This window comes from Penaeus japonicus, unplaced genomic scaffold, assembly GCF_977035675.1.
Source record: "Penaeus japonicus unplaced genomic scaffold, GWHDUDI00000001_assembly GWHDUDI00000001, whole genome shotgun sequence".
NCBI classification, from domain to species: Eukaryota; Metazoa; Arthropoda; class Malacostraca; order Decapoda; family Penaeidae; genus Penaeus; species Penaeus japonicus.
The window spans coordinates 52,651,655-52,671,654 of record NW_028234403.1 but is presented as its reverse complement, the minus strand read 5'-3'; the positions used below and the strand labels follow the sequence as shown (position 1 = coordinate 52,671,654).

The 20,000-nt window shown below is 36.6% G+C and overlaps 2 protein-coding genes across 5 annotated transcripts in view; both read right to left on the bottom strand.

The window, feature by feature from the left end:
- Positions 1–5,102, bottom strand: part of LOC122267864 (uncharacterized) — an 18,744-nt gene extending 13,642 nt beyond the window's left edge. Inside the window, exons 1-4 of one of the 2 annotated variants that reach the window (XM_043038045.2) lie at positions 4,968–5,102; positions 2,256–2,351; positions 337–495; positions 1–34 (exon numbers count right to left, since the gene is read on the bottom strand). The exon at positions 1–34 is cut by the window's left edge and continues 72 nt beyond it. In XM_043038045.2, coding sequence (XP_042893979.1) covers positions 1–34; positions 337–495; positions 2,256–2,341 — 279 coding nt within the window. In that variant the 5' untranslated portion in view covers positions 2,342–2,351; positions 4,968–5,102. The remainder of the gene's footprint in view (positions 35–336; positions 496–2,255; positions 2,352–4,967) is intronic. The other variant, XM_043038046.2, reaches the window with a different exon arrangement.
- Positions 5,103–10,801: 5,699 nt separating this feature from the next.
- The window catches only part of LOC122267865 (uncharacterized), a 10,115-nt gene continuing 916 nt past the window's right edge, over positions 10,802–20,000 (bottom strand). For 2 of the 3 annotated variants that reach the window (XM_043038048.2, XM_043038049.2), the window contains exons 2-8: positions 17,885–17,980; positions 17,365–17,529; positions 16,996–17,101; positions 16,635–16,697; positions 14,826–15,001; positions 14,545–14,699; positions 10,802–12,965 (exon numbers count right to left, since the gene is read on the bottom strand). In XM_043038048.2, coding sequence (XP_042893982.1) covers positions 12,916–12,965; positions 14,545–14,699; positions 14,826–15,001; positions 16,635–16,697; positions 16,996–17,101; positions 17,365–17,529; positions 17,885–17,970 — 801 coding nt within the window. In that variant the 5' untranslated portion in view covers positions 17,971–17,980 and the 3' untranslated portion in view covers positions 10,802–12,915. Of the gene's footprint in view, positions 12,966–12,987; positions 13,974–14,544; positions 14,700–14,825; positions 15,002–16,634; positions 16,698–16,995; positions 17,102–17,364; positions 17,530–17,884; positions 17,981–20,000 lie in introns of those variants that run through there. The other variant, XM_043038050.2, reaches the window with a different exon arrangement.

Here is a 20,000-nt window from a genome sequence, read left to right as displayed (position 1 = left end):
TCCATGGTGGCGGCGGCGATTAGACATCGGAGACCTTGATCGGGACCTAAGATTTAGACAAATCAAAAATCTTGCGTTGACCCTAATCACCTAAGTGAAAGCCAAGGAGAGGGAACTTTGGTGATGCGACCCGACTAGTGCTCAGAACAAATCCAGAAGTGCTGCAATGTGTCTGGAATCTCTCCTTTTCCAACAGCTAAAGCTTGTTCTACTAACAAAAAGTTAAACAGCACAAATAATAAAATGACTGAAAATAGTAATATAACCATCAGAAAGGTACCAGCAATACCTGCAAGTACCTCAGACTATTAATACCACCTGACTCAGACCGCACACCTGTTACTCCTTCTGTTTCTAGAGTAAGATGGGGAACGCGAATATCTACGGCGCGATGATGAATACTTTTCATCTCGATAGCGGTCCTCACGGTATCGCGGGGATCCAGAACACCTAGATGAGGGTTTGTAAGTGTCACGACGATCTCCAGAGCGTGATCTGTTGGGCAAATGTGGAGAATATAGAAAACATATATCACTTTGATCTGACTTAATATAAATCAGGTCCCAAAACTAACTTATTATAAACAAAGACTGAAGGATCATGGGTTAAGCATCATGAAGAATCATTGACAAATCGAAGTTCAATAACAAAAGAATTTAAGGTTCTTCAGAATTTATATACAAATGTTCTTCTTGAATACTGGATATATCATTTGTAACACTAATAACTACCAATATCCTCAGGGTTTTTATGTATATGTTGAACTTGATGAGAAGAAAGTGTATCCAAATGAAACAACCCTGTAAGGTGTACAGCATTTCTGTTAACACTGGGTCACAGAGAAGGATGTCAGAAGATATGCCATTTTATTTGCATTTCTAATTTTTTCAGCTATACATATCAAACTTAAAAATGACAACGAGTGTCTATCTAGTAGCTCATAAGTACCTTTTTTATCCTATTTTTGTCTTAATTATTATCAAAATAAATTGGACACTAATTGAAAAGAACTTTTCTAGCAACTGTATGTCTTTTTTGTTTGTTTTAGAAGATCCTTCTTCTACAACTATTATTAATCCTCCTTGTTTGATGCCAGAGAAACATTTGGTTTTACATCTGTTTAATATATCTTCCTAGATATAAGTAAAGGTGAGACCCCATCATAAATAGTCTGTACTATGTGCAGTATTCCCCTCACTAACGTACTCCAATTACTTTATTTTAGAGGCCAGTTGCTAACTTGGTTTTTATCTATAAAAAAAAGGAGACTCATTTTAAAGGGGAGGTCATGAGACCCAATTCTTCCATGGTGACGGGTTGTCAAAAATATGAAAAAGGCCAAACTTTATCAGAATTATATTCTTCATCCATTCTTACCATTAGGACAAAAAGAGAACCAAAATAACCTGTGGCACTAGTAACATCATTCATTTCAATCTTGACCTCTTCAAGTATATTCTTTTTGTGTGTGATCTGTCATACACAAAACCAATCATTATTCCCTTTTTGTGATTAATATAAAAAGCACTGACAAGCATAGAAAACAAGCAGTTGGATCATCTATATAAATCACCTGGCATGTTTCTTTCCTTTTGCAATAAAAACAGACCTACAAACTTTCTCAATAACAAAATGACTCAGCATACAAACCTGTGTAACCTAATCATGCAGAATACCTAATCCATACTCTATTTTTCATATGATAAACCTTATTAAATCCTCAGTCACATGGTATGCTCAACCACTACCTCCCTATAAATTCCCAATACACAATCCAGATACTTCTGACTCAATATCATGTATAAAATTTTAACCCTTCATGCAAGAATTAGCTGTATTCATTGGTTTGAGGAAGTGTGGTGGAAGCAACTGAATTAAATTGATTATAATCAATACTGTCGTCATATTCATGGAGGTTGCACAAAAGTGAGAACTGAACAAGAACACTTGAAACAATAGTAAGGATTGAGATTATTTATTTTTCTCAAATAAACCAAAAAAGAGTAAAGAAAAAGAAAGAAAGAAAGTCAATGGTCATTATAAGAGACTTGTTAGGTAACCAATAACATGGATTTACTCAAAAAACAAAATTCTATCAACGAGAAAATACTTAATATAATCGCCAAATACCTCAACATATTTCTAAAAAAATACATTAATTCCCTTAAATTCACAGTTACTTAATCCCAGAATACTAAAGCACATACATCTCAACACCACTTATTCTTCATGTGAAGAGATAGCAACCCTCTTACCTTGAGCGGGAAAACGAAGGGTCTCTCGACCTCTCGTGGACCGGGGATGGTCCATTGTTCACGCTGCGCCGCGGTGACTGACTCATTCTGTTGAATCTAAAATAGGGTATTGTTATAAGACAAACAAAATCAGGATTTTTAACATCAAAGCTGCAATATACTAAAAGGTCTAGACTAATGACTTAATGTGAAAATTAATCTCAGTTTTTAATGGATGTTGACTACGTAAGAGTATATTGACAATTTCACAACAATAGTTCTAAATAAACATGTACGGAAAAAAAAAAAAAGGTGAAAGAGCCTTAGTTCTGTGAAAATATTGGAAATGAAATAAAAATAACATTCTTGAATAATACCATATAATAATAAAATACGTGTTCATTACTTTCAGAACGCAGTCAAATAAAGAGACTAAAAAATGCATGTTAAGGAATGCTATTATCAATGCATTTGCAAAAATGAGGGTATTAATTACCAACATTCATTAATATATAATTACAAACATTCATGAATATATGATTACAAACATTCATTAATATATAATTACAAATATTCATTAATATATAATCACAAACATTCATTAATGTAGTAATTACAAACATTCCCCTGGAAAAAAAACCCTGCTAACACATACACACTAAACATCCCTAAATCTAATATAGCACTGATCATTTACTAATACCAACCCTGATAAAATAAAGGATATACTCCAGATTTTGTATATTCATATGGTGCACAATACCTTTTGCTTTATGGTATAAAAATAATAGTAAAAAAAAAAAGTTGGCAGCATAAAGTACTAAACAAATTGCCTTTTTTTTACATCTTTAACACAAGCTATGACACATCATTCTATCCTCACTAACTCTCACTGTTTATATAGCACACTTATTTATATCTTTCTTTTCTGTAGGTTGCCAAAGGAGTAGGCAGAGTTCTGTAATCAATTAGGAAACAAGAAACTTTTTTGTGCCTTCAAACGAAATACCAGGAGAGGGGCCAATATTTCCCGCATAAATTTAGGCTTTACTAAAATGACTTGGGTTTAAGGTTATATATGTATGCCAGAGCCTCTTTTGCTCTTGAATTCAAGAACAATGATATATTCAGTTCTAAATTAACCCTAACCAGTGCAATTGAGCAATCTGACCCTCCCTGTGGTGCAATACCTAAAATACATCCTCTACTCCATAATAAATGTTCTATGGTGTAGTTGCACTAAAACTATAGTAAATGCTGAATATTACCTATTAGGTTAGATCTAAAATTCAAAATATTTCTAACCAGATTCCAATTCAAATAAATAAGGCATGACATGCATTTCTTTGAAGATGTACCTGCTACAGAAGAACATATCAGTATCATGATGCTGTTATATTCAAAGTATTCTCAGCATCACTACAAAAGTAGCAATCTATCTAAATTATTAATATAAATACCTATATTTACCTCAGCTTTCATCATTCAAAGAAATACAAACATTTTGCTAAAGTCAACACAAAAATGGAATGAATCTGCACTGCTAGTAAGAGCATTTGCAATATCTAACAATGTTGGGAAATTAAACAAATACAGGTCTCTTATATATTACCCAACCACAATGAATCATTTTTTCTTTCTCAATATTACAAATTATCCATTACCAACTTATATATAAGAACTGAAGCATGTTAAATACCTAATAGTCATATTAAGTTCATGTCTCTTTATAATATCTACTTCATCTTATACTGGTACCATAGCAATTCGAGGATAATTTGTCTTGCTTTCTGTTCACACACTTTATCTAACATAATTTACTAGCAACTACTCTGAACTTTACATACATTTGGTGAAAAAAAATCATAATTAACTTATTCAAACTTACTTATCTTAATATAATATCAATCTTTATTTCAAAACTGTTTGCACATTATATCTGTACATTAACTTGCCCTTGAGATCCACTCATCACTAAACCAATTATTGTCATGACATTAATAATTTGTTATCATCTGTCTGCTAATTCTGACAACCTTTGATCATACACAAAGGACTGGAATATAATTAAGCAAACCATGTAAAAAAAAAAAATGTTGCAAGGTTAAAAATGTCTATCAGTGAAGAAGACTATGAAATTTGCAACCTGAGTCTTCCCTTGCATCCTTCGCCGCATACATGTCATCAGTGCAAGCATTAAATTTATTGCAAACAAAATTATCGCGAAATGACGACAAAATAATCAGAGCCAAACAAGACAACGGCATCAGACTGACAACAGCGGCAACGTCATCTCTCCGTTTTTGTTGCTACGAGGAAAAAAAAAATGAGTTGTCGCAGGAAGCCGAGGACGGCAGACTGGCAATAAAAAAGGATTTGCGAGAACGGGTTTGGTGGCCCTGGGCGGCGATGGGAGACAGGCAGACAGAGGCACTGAGGCGCCGCCTAACGCTCGTTCAATATTTAATGGGATTTTTCATCGGTTTTCGATTCCTTTTAAAACGTCCTAAGATCTTTTGGCGACCTGCAAGGCGTGTCTTGTGGCATGAGCGAGTGCATGACATCGCCACTCAACAGGAGTGAGGAATCAACTTTGCTTTCCTCGGGGAGTGTTGGGTATTGGGTGTCTTCCCTGTGATGTCCCAAGGGAAAGGCCCTTCATACAGGACTTCCCAATCAGTCCCTCAATAAACGTTTCCCCTGACAGTGAAATACAGTCCCCCGCCCACGTACCTCGTCTCCACTCAGGGGGCGACTTGGTATCCTCAGCAAAGGCGCCCAAATGAGAGGCGCTCGCGACGCAGCTCCCGCCTCGCGCACTCGGGCCGTAGCACCTCGGACAGGCTGGCTATGGCTCGACTGCGCATGCGCTCTCCGCCGCGATAGAGTTTAATTTGTGTTTACGGCTCTTTTTCGGTTTCAATAAATGATTCTATTTTTTGCCGTTATCATTTTTCTTCCTCTATCAAGAAGAACTGTAAATCTATCGATCTCTGCTTTAGAAAAAAACAGCGGTGTGTGTGTAATTTGCTGTAATATTCATCTCTCTCTCTCTCTCTCTCTCTCTCTCTCTCTCTCTCTCTCTCTCTCTCTCTCTCTCTCTCTCTCTCTCTCTCTCTCTCTCTCTCTCTCTCTTCTCTCTCTCTCTCTCTCTCTCTCTCTCTCTCTCTCTCTCTCTCTCTCTCTCTCTCTCTCTCTCTCTCTCTCTCTCTCTCTCTCTGTGTGTGTGTGTGTGTGTGTGTGTGTGTGTGTGTGTGTGTGTGTGTGTGTGTGTGTGTGTGTGTGTGTGTTATTTCGGTCTTCTTTGAACCTACTACGTGATTTCTCGTTAATGTTAAAGGTGTGTATTCGAATAACGTCATCATGTAATTAGCTCTTGACTTCAACTATGAGAGCGATTGTTTTCTTTTTTTCTTTCCTACAATGCTGAAGAGAGAAAAAACAATGCACGTTCAGACAGAGTCGGCGAGATTGCTGAGATTGCAGTTTGCGAATTGATAATCGTAACATGTGATCAGGATCAAGGTCTTGGATGGCGCGAAATATTACTATCGAGGCACTTTCATTTAGTGGGCAGTCCTTGTGTCATATATATGTTCATATAAATATATAACTATATTTTTGTGAATCAGTGTGTTTACGAATTTACATGTTTGTTTAGCTGTATATATACATATATGGGGGGGGGGGAGCCCGTATTTCAGGGCGATCCCCCCCCACCCTTTTTTGAAGAATTGGTAGTATAGTTTGATAATTTAGCCCCCCCCCCCCCCAGTGTATGGGCCGCGCACGCGTGGAGCCCCCTAATCTATAATCAGCTGTGCCACCCCTCGACCCCCCCCCCCCCACACGAAAACCAAATGATAGAAAATTGAAATGCTTTGGGCTAAAAATATAAAGTATTTCCTTTGAGAAGGCTCTTTCTACTTTGAATTGAAACCATTCTCCTAAAAAGTCTGTCTGTTACTTTTCTCTTATTCGTTTATTCACTTCTATTATCATTCTTTGGTTGGAAAAGATTGGACTTCCTGGACTTATAATGAAGTCACAAACCTTCGAAATTTACAGTACTTTAATCGGAGAGAGAGATGTATGACAAGGAAAAAATGACAAACTTTTCTCAAGCATTTTATCCAGCGAATATTGCAGACGTTGCCAAATGAACGTGTTATATTCACAGGTGCGATCAACATTAATTCACACTCGCTTGGTTTTTTTTTTTGGGTACAAGTCCTCCGTGAAAATAATCATGTACGGAATAATAACCACAGCCTTCTAGAAGACTATTACCTAAACATTACTATGCTTACTTTCGCAAATACATTGTCGGATGTGTATAAATACCCAGTGGAATACTTTAGAACAAAAATAATCAGAATAATTCGGAATTACATACAAACATGATATAAATATGCATTCTAGAAAATCTGCTATTTAATTTGTATCTCGCGATCACGAATTTAAATGTGATATACATCTGATCAAATATGCTATCATATCCGTTGATAAGTCTGGCTGGAGAGAAACACCTGTCGGAATGACGTTGGCTCGGCCTGGTTTTGGCAGCGACAATGCACTTGTTCCAACACCTGCTCACGAAAAAGGAAACGAAAACGAAAAGAACATGTTCTATGAAAAAAAGACGATCTCTTTACCTTGGACGTCTTGGCGGGGCAAAAAATAGCCACGTCTATTTCTGACTCAGAGGTTCTTCGTTTGTTTGCGTCGGGAGTTTGCTGGTTGCAAGAGCCCGGGGTTTTCTTTCTTTCGCTCTTCCTCTCTCCCTCCGTAGCCCTATTTCAGTGCAAGGGGTGGATGGGAATGCGCTACACCTGCGTAAATAACAGTGTTTGTAGAGAGGGAGAGGGAGAGGGAGAGGGAGGGAGAGGGAGAGGGAGAGGGAGAGGGAGAGGGAGAGGGAGAGGGAGAGGGAGAGGGAGAGGGAGAGGGAGAGGGAGAGGGAGAGGGAGAGGGAGAGGGAGAGGGAGAGGGAGAGGGAGAGGGAGAGGGAGGGAGAGGGAGAGGGAGAGGGAGAGGGAGAGGGAGAGGGAGAGGGAGAGGGAGAGGGAGGGGAAGAACGTTGGATTCATTATTAACATTTCTAAAACTAATATTTTTAATAGCCAACTAGATGAATATTCGAGCTAATTTAGTCAAATTAAACTAAGGATTTGCTCGTCGTTCCCCGCGTCTTTCGCACAGATGAGGATTTCTGTAGTTTACTTCTTTATCCTTCTTTATTTTTGATCAGTTGCTTATTTCATGAATGTTGAAGTCATAGATGATGTTGCCCGTCCTCTTGGGGGTGAAGCCAGAGACTCGAGAGACTCCGTTCTTGGGAAAGCTCGCACTCAACAGGTCTTTCCTTGTCCTTGGGCTCAGGAAACGACAGAGGTCTCGAAATATTTTGAGCAGTGGGCTCGCATCTCATTATCCGAATACCAAAGCACTGCAAAACAAAGACACCTTTCCACTATCGCTGGTAAGTTTCCAAGTAGTGCCAACCCTGACTGGCATTGAACTAGTTTTAGCGTTTAGTCTGATGTTTCAGTTTTATTCATCTTGCGTCAGATTTCTCTTCGTCGAGCAGCCCCACATTGGTGATTCGTTCTGGGCAGAGTGCAAAGTTGAGTTAATTGCATTTTAGTTGACTAAACTAAACTAAACACTGGAGGTCCCCCGTAAAAGACACCCATTTAGTATACATTTTCGAACGTCCAGGCACAAAATCATGTTAGGCAGCCAGCCATTCGACAGTTATCTGTGAAATCAATTTCCAATTGTGAATTGCGTGGCATGCACGATTTCCGAAGTCAATATAAATATATTAGTATCTACATATGCAATTATTCCCAAAATCAACTTCTAAAATCTAATAATTCGCAATGGATGTTCACGAAATTCCTGTATTGTGAAACTGTAGTATGAAAGGATATGATTTTAGGATAAATCTTTTGATATTTACCGTTCTTCTCGTCTGCTAAGAGATTAAGAAAAGCAAGTTTTCACCTACCATACTTGTGTGATAATATTTCAACGGCGATTAATGTCACGTATAAACGAGAAGAGAAATAAGAGCTATTTGGAATACCTTGAAAAAATCTTATGTTTTGGTTTCATTTTGAAGGATTTTATAACAACGCTAAAAGCACGTCCAGGTGAATGAAATTTATACTTGTAAGAGGAGTGACGACTGACACAAGCGCATTTACCGTGAAAATTAACGAAAGGGGACAGAGGAGGTATTGGAAAAATGCAATGGCGATTTCAAGGCTTTTCTTATTTATTACCTCAGCTTATCGCACCGAACGCACATTAAGAAAAAAATCAATATCTATATCAATCATTTTTTTTTTCTTGGGACCCAATTAGGTTACATGAATTACATTACCGCTTCACTAATCGGTAGCTTTTACGCCTTTCTTAATGAGGTACAACCCCGTGTAATTTTTAATCAGTAGCTATCGGAAAGGTTGCGCGAGTTGTGACTCGTATTATCATTGCAATTATTGGCTATTGAATGTATTTATGCGCTAACAATTACACCATGTAGTTTTCTGCGAATTTGCCAACTTTCCCATTCAGAGTAATTCTTTAGCAATGCCTACCAAGACTCCATTTCGGAAGGCTGTTCACGGTCTAAAAGGGTTTTGTTGGAGATCTATGCAACGTGAATTTTCTTAGCGCCTTAGCAATTGCAAGTTTGGGTAACTAAAAGTTACCCGTTCGGTTTTATTTCTAGGTTTTAACAATAGTTCTTACTAGTTCCCTTGTTTCTGTATAGTAGTTGTATGTAATCCGCATAACCTACTATGCGTAAATGTATACACTAATCCGCATGCATTCTTCAAACAGCATTTTGACATTGCGAAAGGCTGGAACCAATCACACCAATGTAGTATGTTCAAGGTATCTGCCCACGTGTGTTCCCGTCTCATCCATTTCGCCAAGTCAAAAAACCTATATGCCTTCCGAACTGCAATGCTGACATTAACTTTTGCACTTTTCTTGTAATAACCCATACTACATTCAGTTCCCAAATACAGAACAAGTTCATTGTTACATGTCCACACGAAGGGCAATGTTCACGCAGGAAAAGTATTGCCTAATCATGTTCCAAATCCCATATTTGGAAGGTGAATGTCAGAAACGCACGTATATGACCATCGAAAAGCCCACTCACGGTCTTCCATGTATACCTGAAATAAGGGCGACCCGTCGTGGCCAACCTGTCATCCACCTTCGCAAACCTGCCAATTAGAACATGATTTGGTAACTATATTTACCTGGATGAGTTAAGCCTCTCTTTCAGAAACAGACTAAGAAGCGAATATAATAATGATCAGTGTAGGTGCGGCCTTCCTTTTCAGCCGGTTTCTTTGAGGGGACTTTCCAAGGTTTGGTTTGTGGTCCGCGTCCCGAGAGATTCAGTTCTTGCATGGGTTCTGTCACTAAGGACATTCAGTTGATGATCATGTTTAGGGACATTTGTTTTCACTTACGTGGAACCTCGCGTTTCTCTCTTTTTTTTAAATAAATAACCCCAATCGATGTAAACATTTGGCCCTTTTAATGCATGCTTAACATTAGTAAGACTGTGGTTGCACATGCTACATATTATGGTTCACTGTGGCATATGTAGATATGGGTAGGCAAGGTTACAAGTGCAACATCATTCCATATTTCATATAGTCTATATTATATTCAAACATTTGATGTATATCGTGATTTCTTAACGAAAAATATTAATTCGTGATAGTAAGAGGAACTTGTGCAGCGTAGATATATATCAAGCTGAATTTTTACATTGATAGATTTATTCTTTAGTTACTTACTTACTGCGTTTTAACATACACTACTCATATATGAACGAGAGATCTATTTTGACATTTAAGTGTTAAAAGCTGCTGCCAATAATGACAATGATATGCACAATGTTTGAGGTGGACTATTAATTTCAAACCAGGCAGAAGTTTATGGATTCATCAATGGAAGATCGTCAAATAACAATAATGATAACATTGTTTTTGTGTTTATTGGTTACTTGCACATACATGACGGGGAGAAAAGAAAGAAAAAAAAAAGTATAATCTTTAATACTTACAAGAATGTTGGCCGAGTTCTATTTTGCACCAAAAAGTGATGCAAGACCGTATCTCATACATCAGACAATGGAAAGCTGTTACTTCAATCTGCCATGAACATTCTTTGCATGACTAAAAGCCTCCTATGACATGTGCAATAATTAGGGTCATGATCAAGTGCTTTTATCAAATATCCTTTTAAGATTACCCAATTTTTCCATTACAAAACATACATTTAAAAAAGCTAAACCATTCAAGCTTATCTCTATTAATAGAGACTGATGAAATCTGTTTAATACTCATGCAAGCCAAGGTACAAGTGTGTCCATAAACTAAAACTTTACATTTAGCTCACAAACCAGTTTCCATACAATAGTGTCACAGCCAAACTAAAGCTCAGATTCTATGATCGTGAGAAATCAAAGACTACAAGAATTGTAACTACAGTATGCTATTCAATCACTGGTCAATGAAAGGTCTCAATCAATTCACACAAGCTTTATTGATAAGTAACAACGTCTTTTCTTCTTTTTTTTTAGTTGACCTGAAATGCAACTTGTGGTATTATTCATTCCTATATGTACTTGCATCTGATTTTTATGTTCTGGCAGAAATGAAGTCAATAAAAATAATATTAAGTATCGTTATTGTGGTCACTTTCACACCCTTAGAAGGTCTTGTGATATCTAAAACAATCAGTTGTCAAAAAAGCTAATGTAGTTTAAGGATTTCCATAAACTATCACTGCATATGAACTGTAGAACTCAATAGGTCATGCAAGTCAAGAATTTAAGCTAATCAAGATTAGAACTGCTTGGGAGGTGCATTATCAAACAATTTTAGCAAACAATTATCTTTTGACAAGCAAAACAATTCTAATTGTATTTCATATTAGACATAATGGCTCTACAACTAAAAATCCAATTTCTAGAAAAAAAAGAAAAGGAAAAGGGAAAAGAAGATCTTCGTTCATCTAAACAAAGATTAAATCTAAAGCAACTTTAGCATCAAAAAGGAATAAATCGAGCACTACTTACCTGGCAATTAAGAAGCTGCAGAATTTTGTTCATTCAGAAAATGATGTATGTCCAATGAGCGATTCCCTCCCACACTATTATAAAATTTACTTTGCTTGCTTTCAATAATGACAGACCTGGATATTCCTAACACCTTCCCAATGGTTAAAACAAGTCTGTAAAACAATTGAAAGACAAACCTTTACCTGTTTAAATCTTTAAAAAATGATTGTTGTTAAATAACTTTCATAAAAAGTTATATACCTTAAAATGATTTATCTATATTTTGTGTCTTAGTTTATCTAACCTTTTATATGAATACATTTTATTTCTCATTTCAATATATGCTCAAACTGATTTTCATTTCAAATGTAAAGCAGGTAGTGACTATGTAAACTTAAGCACCGAGTGTTTGAAGAGAAAAAAAAATTATGTGTATCAATTCAAGTTAAATTCACAGCCCATTATAGGCATGTGAAGTTCTAAACACCTGAAAAGCAAGTTCTTCATTAATAAAACCCCATTCATTTTTTTTGGCTGCAATATTCTTCACATTTTCATTTCTTTAAATCAAGCAATATCAATAAGCCACCATACAATGGAAGAAAAGCCAAGTCATCCCTCTTGGACAATGTTTTGTTCAATGTCCAACAGGGACAAGGCTTTCTCATATTGTATAGCACTTAAAACAAACAAGTTCCACTGTATACTTCATGTATCATCTTGGTGGTGATCTGTTTGAAATTGTTAACTGAAAAAGCTTTCTTTGCAGTTGGCATCCAGAAAGCACATGCTCAATGAAATGTAATTGTATGCAACTTTCCATGGGTTAAGATATCAAGATCTCTACACTTGAGCTCTTTGTTGCACAAGAAGCTTCACACTAACAAGAAAAAATGGTCTTCCCAACTGATGAAACAGAACAAAATAAAAATTGAAAAAGTGATTGGAAGGGATTTGATGAAACTATCAAACTTTCTTATTATCATCTGGTGAAAAACTGCTCCCAAAGATTGGTAACTTACTTATTTTCAAGCTTTCTCCTTTTCTTAAGGTATATTGTTTAAATCTGAATTTGGATGGAAATGAGAATCTTGAGAGAAAAGAGGCTGTTATCTGAGGGTTTCCAACATAAATGAGACGAAGGATTACCTCATGGCAGTACTGACACTTCCCCTGTGAGGATGAGGATGATGATGTGGTGTTCAACAAGGAAGACTCGGGTTGACCATACGCCCTTTTGACCTGAGAAAACTCTTGCATTCCTTCGTCTTGACCCAGTTTTTTGCGACTTTGCTTCAACTTAACTTCCCTTCCTTACTGCTTTCCCTTGTTTTTTCTGCTGTTACCCTTTTACCCGCCTTATTTCCTTCTTCAAACCAACTGCCATCTTCATTACTTCTCCAATTTCCCTTGAAGCTTCACAAAATTCTAGTGTGAGATCTTCATATGCTTGGAAACATTCCATTTCTTGCTTATTACAACAGTGGTGAATATTGTCAGCCTGTTCTGTCTTCGCCAACAGTTCTTCTCCAATGTTCCCCAAAGAAACCCGGCCAGTGCTTCTAATCTTCCGACTCATTAAGATTTTCTTATCTTCCAATATTCACCAATACTTCCATTCTTCAAGCCTTGGGATGACAAAAGAAAATAGAGTTAAGAATTGTTTTATTTGTAGAGCAAACCACAAAAAATCTCCTCATGTACACAGATTTAAGTTTCAACTTAGGAAATTCCTTCTTTTAATGAGGATGTCACACCTCGACTAAATCTAGTCTAAACATGGGTCAACTCATTCATTTACATTTGATGATTCCTCTCATCGCTTTCATATACCAATTAACAAGCACACAGTAGTCATTCATTTAAGAAAAAAAAATAAGAGAAAAGGGAAACCATAACAGAACATAATCAGTACCAAGTTATGGTAAAATTGTGAGCAATGTCTTTGTGAAGTATAAACTGATATGGATGAAACGAGCAATGTATTTCACAAATATACAAAGATATTGTAAATCAACTACCTAGAGGGAGATCTAATGCCTGTAAAACATCCCTTTCATTACATCTTTATTGATCATTTTGTAATCTGCTACAGGAAGGGTGATTATTGACCTAAAATCACTCCAACACACTAATAAAACTCATCTTAAAATAAGAAAAAGAAATACAAAAGAGGCAACAAATAGAGGTATTCATTCTGAATTCGTCTATTAAGATAAGACAATTCTAAATTTGAAAATAAACTTGTTTCTTTCATTCTTCTCAATATATAAAATGCTTATTACATTTCATGACACAGCAAACAGATATTTGTTTCAGGTTATCCTTTACTGAAAAATATCTCAATACCTGGTGCAAAGAACATCATTTTATCTCAAGTTATATTCCTTCAGTACATAGAAAAACTACTGGTCTAAACAACCAGCTCTTATCCTTAAATATAGGCCTTCTAATTTTGAAAACATGAAACTGTTAAACATCTAATGCATCATCATAATAGGATAAAATATACTTTCTCTGCTTGAGTGCTTTGATCCTATTAGAATGGCTAGTTACATTAAATACAGTTCATGTTCCTTGTTCAAGTTATAATTAAGCTAAAGTAACACCAGCACCTCAATACCGGCTGTAGCGACCTGAAAAAGGATAAATCTTGCATAGTCAAAATTTATTTTGACATCGCTCTCTAAATCTTTTGAGAGATAAAAAAAGGCCAAGTTCACAAACTGATGAATTCAAATTCAAGCAACAAATTACGCTTATTACACAAAAAATAAGTCATAATTGGCTCAAAAATTACAAGATCTGTGACATCCTACTCACTATGCTGACATGAATTACATGGATACATTTTGAATACGTGAAACAAAATAGAAATTAGTAGATTATACAAAACAAAAATCAAAACAAAACCATCAAAAGAAACGGAGTACAGACTTTCAGATGACCATCATTGAATTGTATCAAACAATGCAAGTTCATGATCTAGGACAATGTCAAAACTATCTCCAATATAAGTGTTCTTCAGGAAAGTGCTGTCTAGACAAGTCTATGGCAGAGGACATCAATCTTGAGTTATGTCTTTATTGATTTTCTGACAATTTAGTATGGACATTTCCTGCTTTCAGCACCTCTAAGACTGAACAAATGGACAAAGGGAAGGGCATCTTCTGCCTCTCACAATGAACACTAACACCATCTACTTACGTGGTGAGTACGACCGAGAGCGTGAGCGGTATGATCGGCGTGGAGGAGACCGGCGACTGCGACTGCCACCACCACCTCCTCCTCCTCCTCCTCCGTACCCACCTCTGTGGCGACCTCCTCCACCTCCACCACCACCTCGACGACCATTGTTAGAACTGAAAGAACAAAAAAGTTCGAGTCTGATAACAGAAAGACAGGTTTTGTGTTGAAATACAAACTATCGACTTGTGAATTCCATTTCACTTATTTCAATATTTCTTTATGATGTGACTTCAACTCACTAAGTTGGTCGTCCCATGTATATGCCTGGTGTGGGAGTGTGGGCTCTCTCCGTGATGGAATAATCTACTCTGATCCGCCTTCCATCTATCTCCATCCCAGTGCACTGCTCCTTGGCCTCTGTAGCATCATCCACATGATCAAAGTAGATGAATGCAAATCCTCTTGATCGACCAGTCTGTAGGTTTAGAAATTAACTTACTGTGATTAAACATATCAATGACTTGCTATCACATTTGTTGGATCAACCTCTGGCTCATAGTGACAAATGTAGAAAAAGTATGAGGATGACTAAATTTACATGGCAAAATATGCACTGAATGAATCCATATTAAATTATCAAAACATGTTGAAGAAGTTTTATCTATCAAGTATCATGCATTATGGATCTGAATAACTTTTCATATCTTCCTCTACCTAATGTACTTAGCCAAAAATTCTTGAAAATCTCAGTTTGAAAATGTCTCACAAGCCATCTCATCTATACTTTCTACAAAAATGAAATATAGATCTTTGTTTTGAATATTACAAAAAATACACACACACAAGTTTGTTGTTTATGGGAATATTATTAGTCATAGCAAAACAAGTCCAAGCATTATTATCAGTATCATAGTAATATAAACCAATCACACCAATTGCCTCACTGTTTACATTGGTTAGTCTGGGATTACCTCCCTTTTGGGGATACCATAGTATTATAAACAATATTTTAGAGCTATCCTTGACATGCCTCACAAGAGTTTATGAGCAACATTCCTGTCTACAAATGTATGTATAGATTGAAGCACTTATCTTTCTGTTATAAGGAATACACAATAAGAATAATAGTAGATTGTACACAATATTTTGCCCTCGTGTGATACCCCTTTAACCCCTCGGTGATTGGCACGTTTCATGGGGTGGCATCACTATCAGACTGCATTTATCATTTTGTTGAATTTACTTGTTATTTGTTCCTTTAGCTGTGTAACTAGGATATCATACTGAATGTTCATTAGCATCACAGTGCTAATATGCCACATATAAACTCATATCATACCTTAAGTCTAAAAAATAATTGAAAGCAAACAAAAATCTTAGTGCCCACCCCTGGTTGTACATATTGCAATGTGGCCTGTCACAGAAGGGTTAGATATTGGATAAGACTTCCATTTCTCCACGTGCACTTAGGAAATTACTTTTAACCTATCTATTACCAATGTGTTTCAGACCATTTAGTATTCCAGGGCTATCTCCAGAATATGAGGTGTCAAATTTTGTAAACAACTCTTCTTTATGTCTAAGAAGTATTCATTTTTGCAATGCTGGTAATGATCTCAAGAAAAGCAGGAAAATATATACATTCACTTATATGTCATGGCAGGAAATTTGAGTATTAACCCTCTCTGGATGGGTGGTACACTACTGTACCACTCATTCAAAAGCCCAGTGGCCAGGCGGCACAATATTGTGCCAACCATTTAATTGATTTAGGCCTAAGCGTTCGAAAGCCCCGGCATTGTGACATTCAAGGCTAGAATGCCCCCGTCGTGAGTGGGTTAAAATGTACTTTAAACTCAATACTTAATATGTAGTTTTGTGCATTCAAACTCATATTCACATTTATCTACTTGAAAGAGAAGGTAAAAAGGGAAAACAATTGTAGTACATGCAGCTTAAAAAAAATAATATTGTTAAATTCATAAATAACAACTAGATAGATATAAATATAAAAAATAGGAAGAAACAGCAAGATGGAGCATAAAATAAGCATCAATCAAACTCTGAACATGTAATTAAGAGTTAAGTAAAAACCATGAAATACTTACTTTAGCATCTAGTACAACCTGAACTTCGTTGATAGGTCCATATTTGCCGAAGAGGTGATGAAGCTGGAACAAAAAAATGATGCAAATTTAATTATCTAGTTCTTAGTAGCTGAATCTCTGATATGACTAACTTTAAAATTTGCAAAAAAGATAAGCATATTCTGCTAGTAACACAGGAAAAAAGAAAAGAAGAAAAAAAGAATTGACATACATAAACAAAATGCTTAGAATAAAATGATCTGATATTGTAATCAAGACATTCAATAACTCATCTCATCTGGGGATATTATTCACCTCATTCACAAGTCTCAACATGCAAAACAAACTCGGCCATAAAAGCTCATCAAGGGCATCAGTTCACCTGTCTCTCAGTTGTGTAAAGAGAGAGTCCAAAGATCCCGAGGCAGTTGCTTGGGGATGGGTCCTCTCTGCTACCATGATGACGGCGCCGATTCGACATTGGTGACCTTGATTGGGAAATAAAGAGTTAGATAAAAAAAAAACTTGTCTTGGCCCTATATAACTTATGGAAATAAAAAGAGTGGACACTTTGGCGAGATGACTTAATTGAGGTTCAGAACAAATCCAGAAGGGGTGCACTGGGTCTGGAATCTCTCTTTTCTAACAACTTAAGCTTCTTTTAGCTAAACAGCATCATTGTTAAATCAATTGAGACATACCAGCAATGCCTGCAAAATACCACTAAACCACTTGACTCAATATTACACACCTGTTACTCCTTCTGTTTCTGGAGTACGATGGGGATGGGGAACGAGAATCTCTACGGCGTGATGATGAATATTTTTCATCTCGATAGCGGTCCTCACGGTATCGTGGGGAGCCAGAACTTCTAGAGGAGTGTTTGTAGGTTTCACGGCGATCTCTAGAGCGTGATCTGTTGGAAAATTATCAACAAGATAGCTATGTATCATTTACTGTCCTAATATCTTATAAGGAAAATTATCAAATCTGCTAAAATAAATAACCATAATAAAAGTACATTAATATGTCCTTTTCTAGTGTTCCTTTATACACAATAGTATTAACAACCTTAGTATTGGCAAAAAAAAGTTACTCTTAACAAAAGATAGGAAGTACTATGAAGCAAATGTTACACAACAATTAAAATATAAAGAGAAAAAGTACTACATAAGCTATCCCAAAGTTTAGATAATATGGAAAATTACATTTCCTATTCTAGCAGGCCATGATTTAAAAAAAAAAAAAAAAATTAAATCTCAATTGCTTACCTTGAGCGTGAAAATGAAGGGTCTCTTGACCTTTCACGGACTGGTGAAGCCCCATTGGCCACAGCGTGTTGTGGTGATCGACTCATTCTTCTTTACCTAAAAGTGACAAGAGACATATACATAACATACTGCATGACAGACTGCAAGATATACAGTTCTTATGAATTTATCACTACAAACACCATCTATTCATTCTATATTTTGAATGGTTCATAATTCAACTACAAAAATGAGTAAGAACCTAATCAACACCTCTAGGATCTAATCAAGTAAAACTTATATGGTGACTTACTCCTTTGTGGGTCATTCAATTAATTTAGCATTTCTATATAAAAGTTTCCTAACCTTTTCATAATATGAAGGGCTAAATTTCCCTGTAACTTTTTGTAATGTACAAGCCATAGGTGTTGTATGCAAGATTGTTTTTCCTTCCCTTAATCAAGCTTAGTTGCATTTGTAGAAAGAAAAAGAGTAATCTGCCTAATCTTTAGAGTTAGAGGTAACACTACTGGGTATATTTGGACTTTGGATGGTTGATCTGAGTTAACTAAACTGAACTTCTCTTCCTTCCAAAAATTGGCAGGCTCACCCCATGTCAATGGGAGGTAAGGAATGTGAAGAAGTATTTGGTACTGGGAAGTTTCTTCCACATCCAAACCCAAAGTAATCCCATTTCATCGAGAAGTAATCATACAAATATCTCCAAGTGTTGCTCCTTTAACGCAAAATGAGAATTCTTGTACTGTAAGGCAGGTAAACACCACTTCCCTTACTCCATACCTTGTGTACCCTTTTGCCTCCCTAAACCAATATTATGAAGCAGGCATATTTATAAGGAGTGGACAAGGTAAACAAAGCACTGCATGTTTACCCCAAGTATCACCTGACATGGGGGGTGGGGTGGGGGGGGCTTCATAAATAGCTAAAATATGTTAATAAATGGCCAACAACAATGATCCACCCCTTAAAATCCAACAAGAAAAAACTCAAGGTTCTTCCTTATCTGCTGAAAAATAGATATATATCCATGGAGGCATGCAAATCTTTCCTGCTATAATATACTAAGTGGAGGTTTGTCTGCCTTTGGCTCAGTGGCCATGGCAACCACTCCAGTACTTACAGATGAATTTGTAATATCTGTTTGTGGCAATATCCTTCTTTCCAGCAGTAAGTCATTATAGTTCCTTGAAAACAATAGTTTGCAGATCTTAACCCAATCCTGACAGGCCCAGCGAAAAGTGAAAACCCCCTACGTCGGGCCTGTGCAATTTTGCATCGGGAACGTCACACTGGCGTGTCGCCCCTTCATTAGGCACTTTGCCACACGGGTGTGACACACCGTCATCATTGGGTTAAAACAGTTGTTTTATCTGCAATTACCCTAACAACTCTGAAGCAGCCGTAGACTAAACTGTTATGTTCAAAATCTAAGCAAGTACTAAAATAAATAAAATGTACAATAATCACAAAATACAAACCTACTAGTAAGCTATAAGAAAATCAACATGTACGGCAGTACTCCACAGCAAAAACTGACAACATTAGGGGGAAATTTCAAACAAAAGAAACTTATAACTGCAAAATAAGATAGAAGAACACAATGTACTCAAGATACAGGAACATGATTTTAACAACATGGACAAATAATGTTCATAATCACAGCAACTGCATCAACACTAACACCAACCTAACATGAATACTTAAGATGAACTTCGCACCAAAGAACTACTGTCTTCCGAAATGGGTCACATCTTCCGATGTTTAGCCTACGCTGGGCATTTTAACCCAATGCCGCCGGCCGCCGGCCACAGACGGCGATTATGTAATGTGATAGCGCGGGTGCCGTCATACGCCGTCAATGATATAATTGATTTAGGCATATGCGTTCGAGAGCCCCGGCATTGACGCCAAAAAGGATGAAACGGCCCAGCGGGAATGGGTTAAGAAATGTGAGTTTTCTATTATTTTCTAGATTCATAGTACAAATCCATACATAATATACCTGAGAAGTATTATTAATACTAATAGCAATTAGCATTTGGTATAATAGGTCATCATTACAGAAGAAATAAATAACTTGGTATTTCAAAATAGGAAAAATGCCCATCATGGAAGG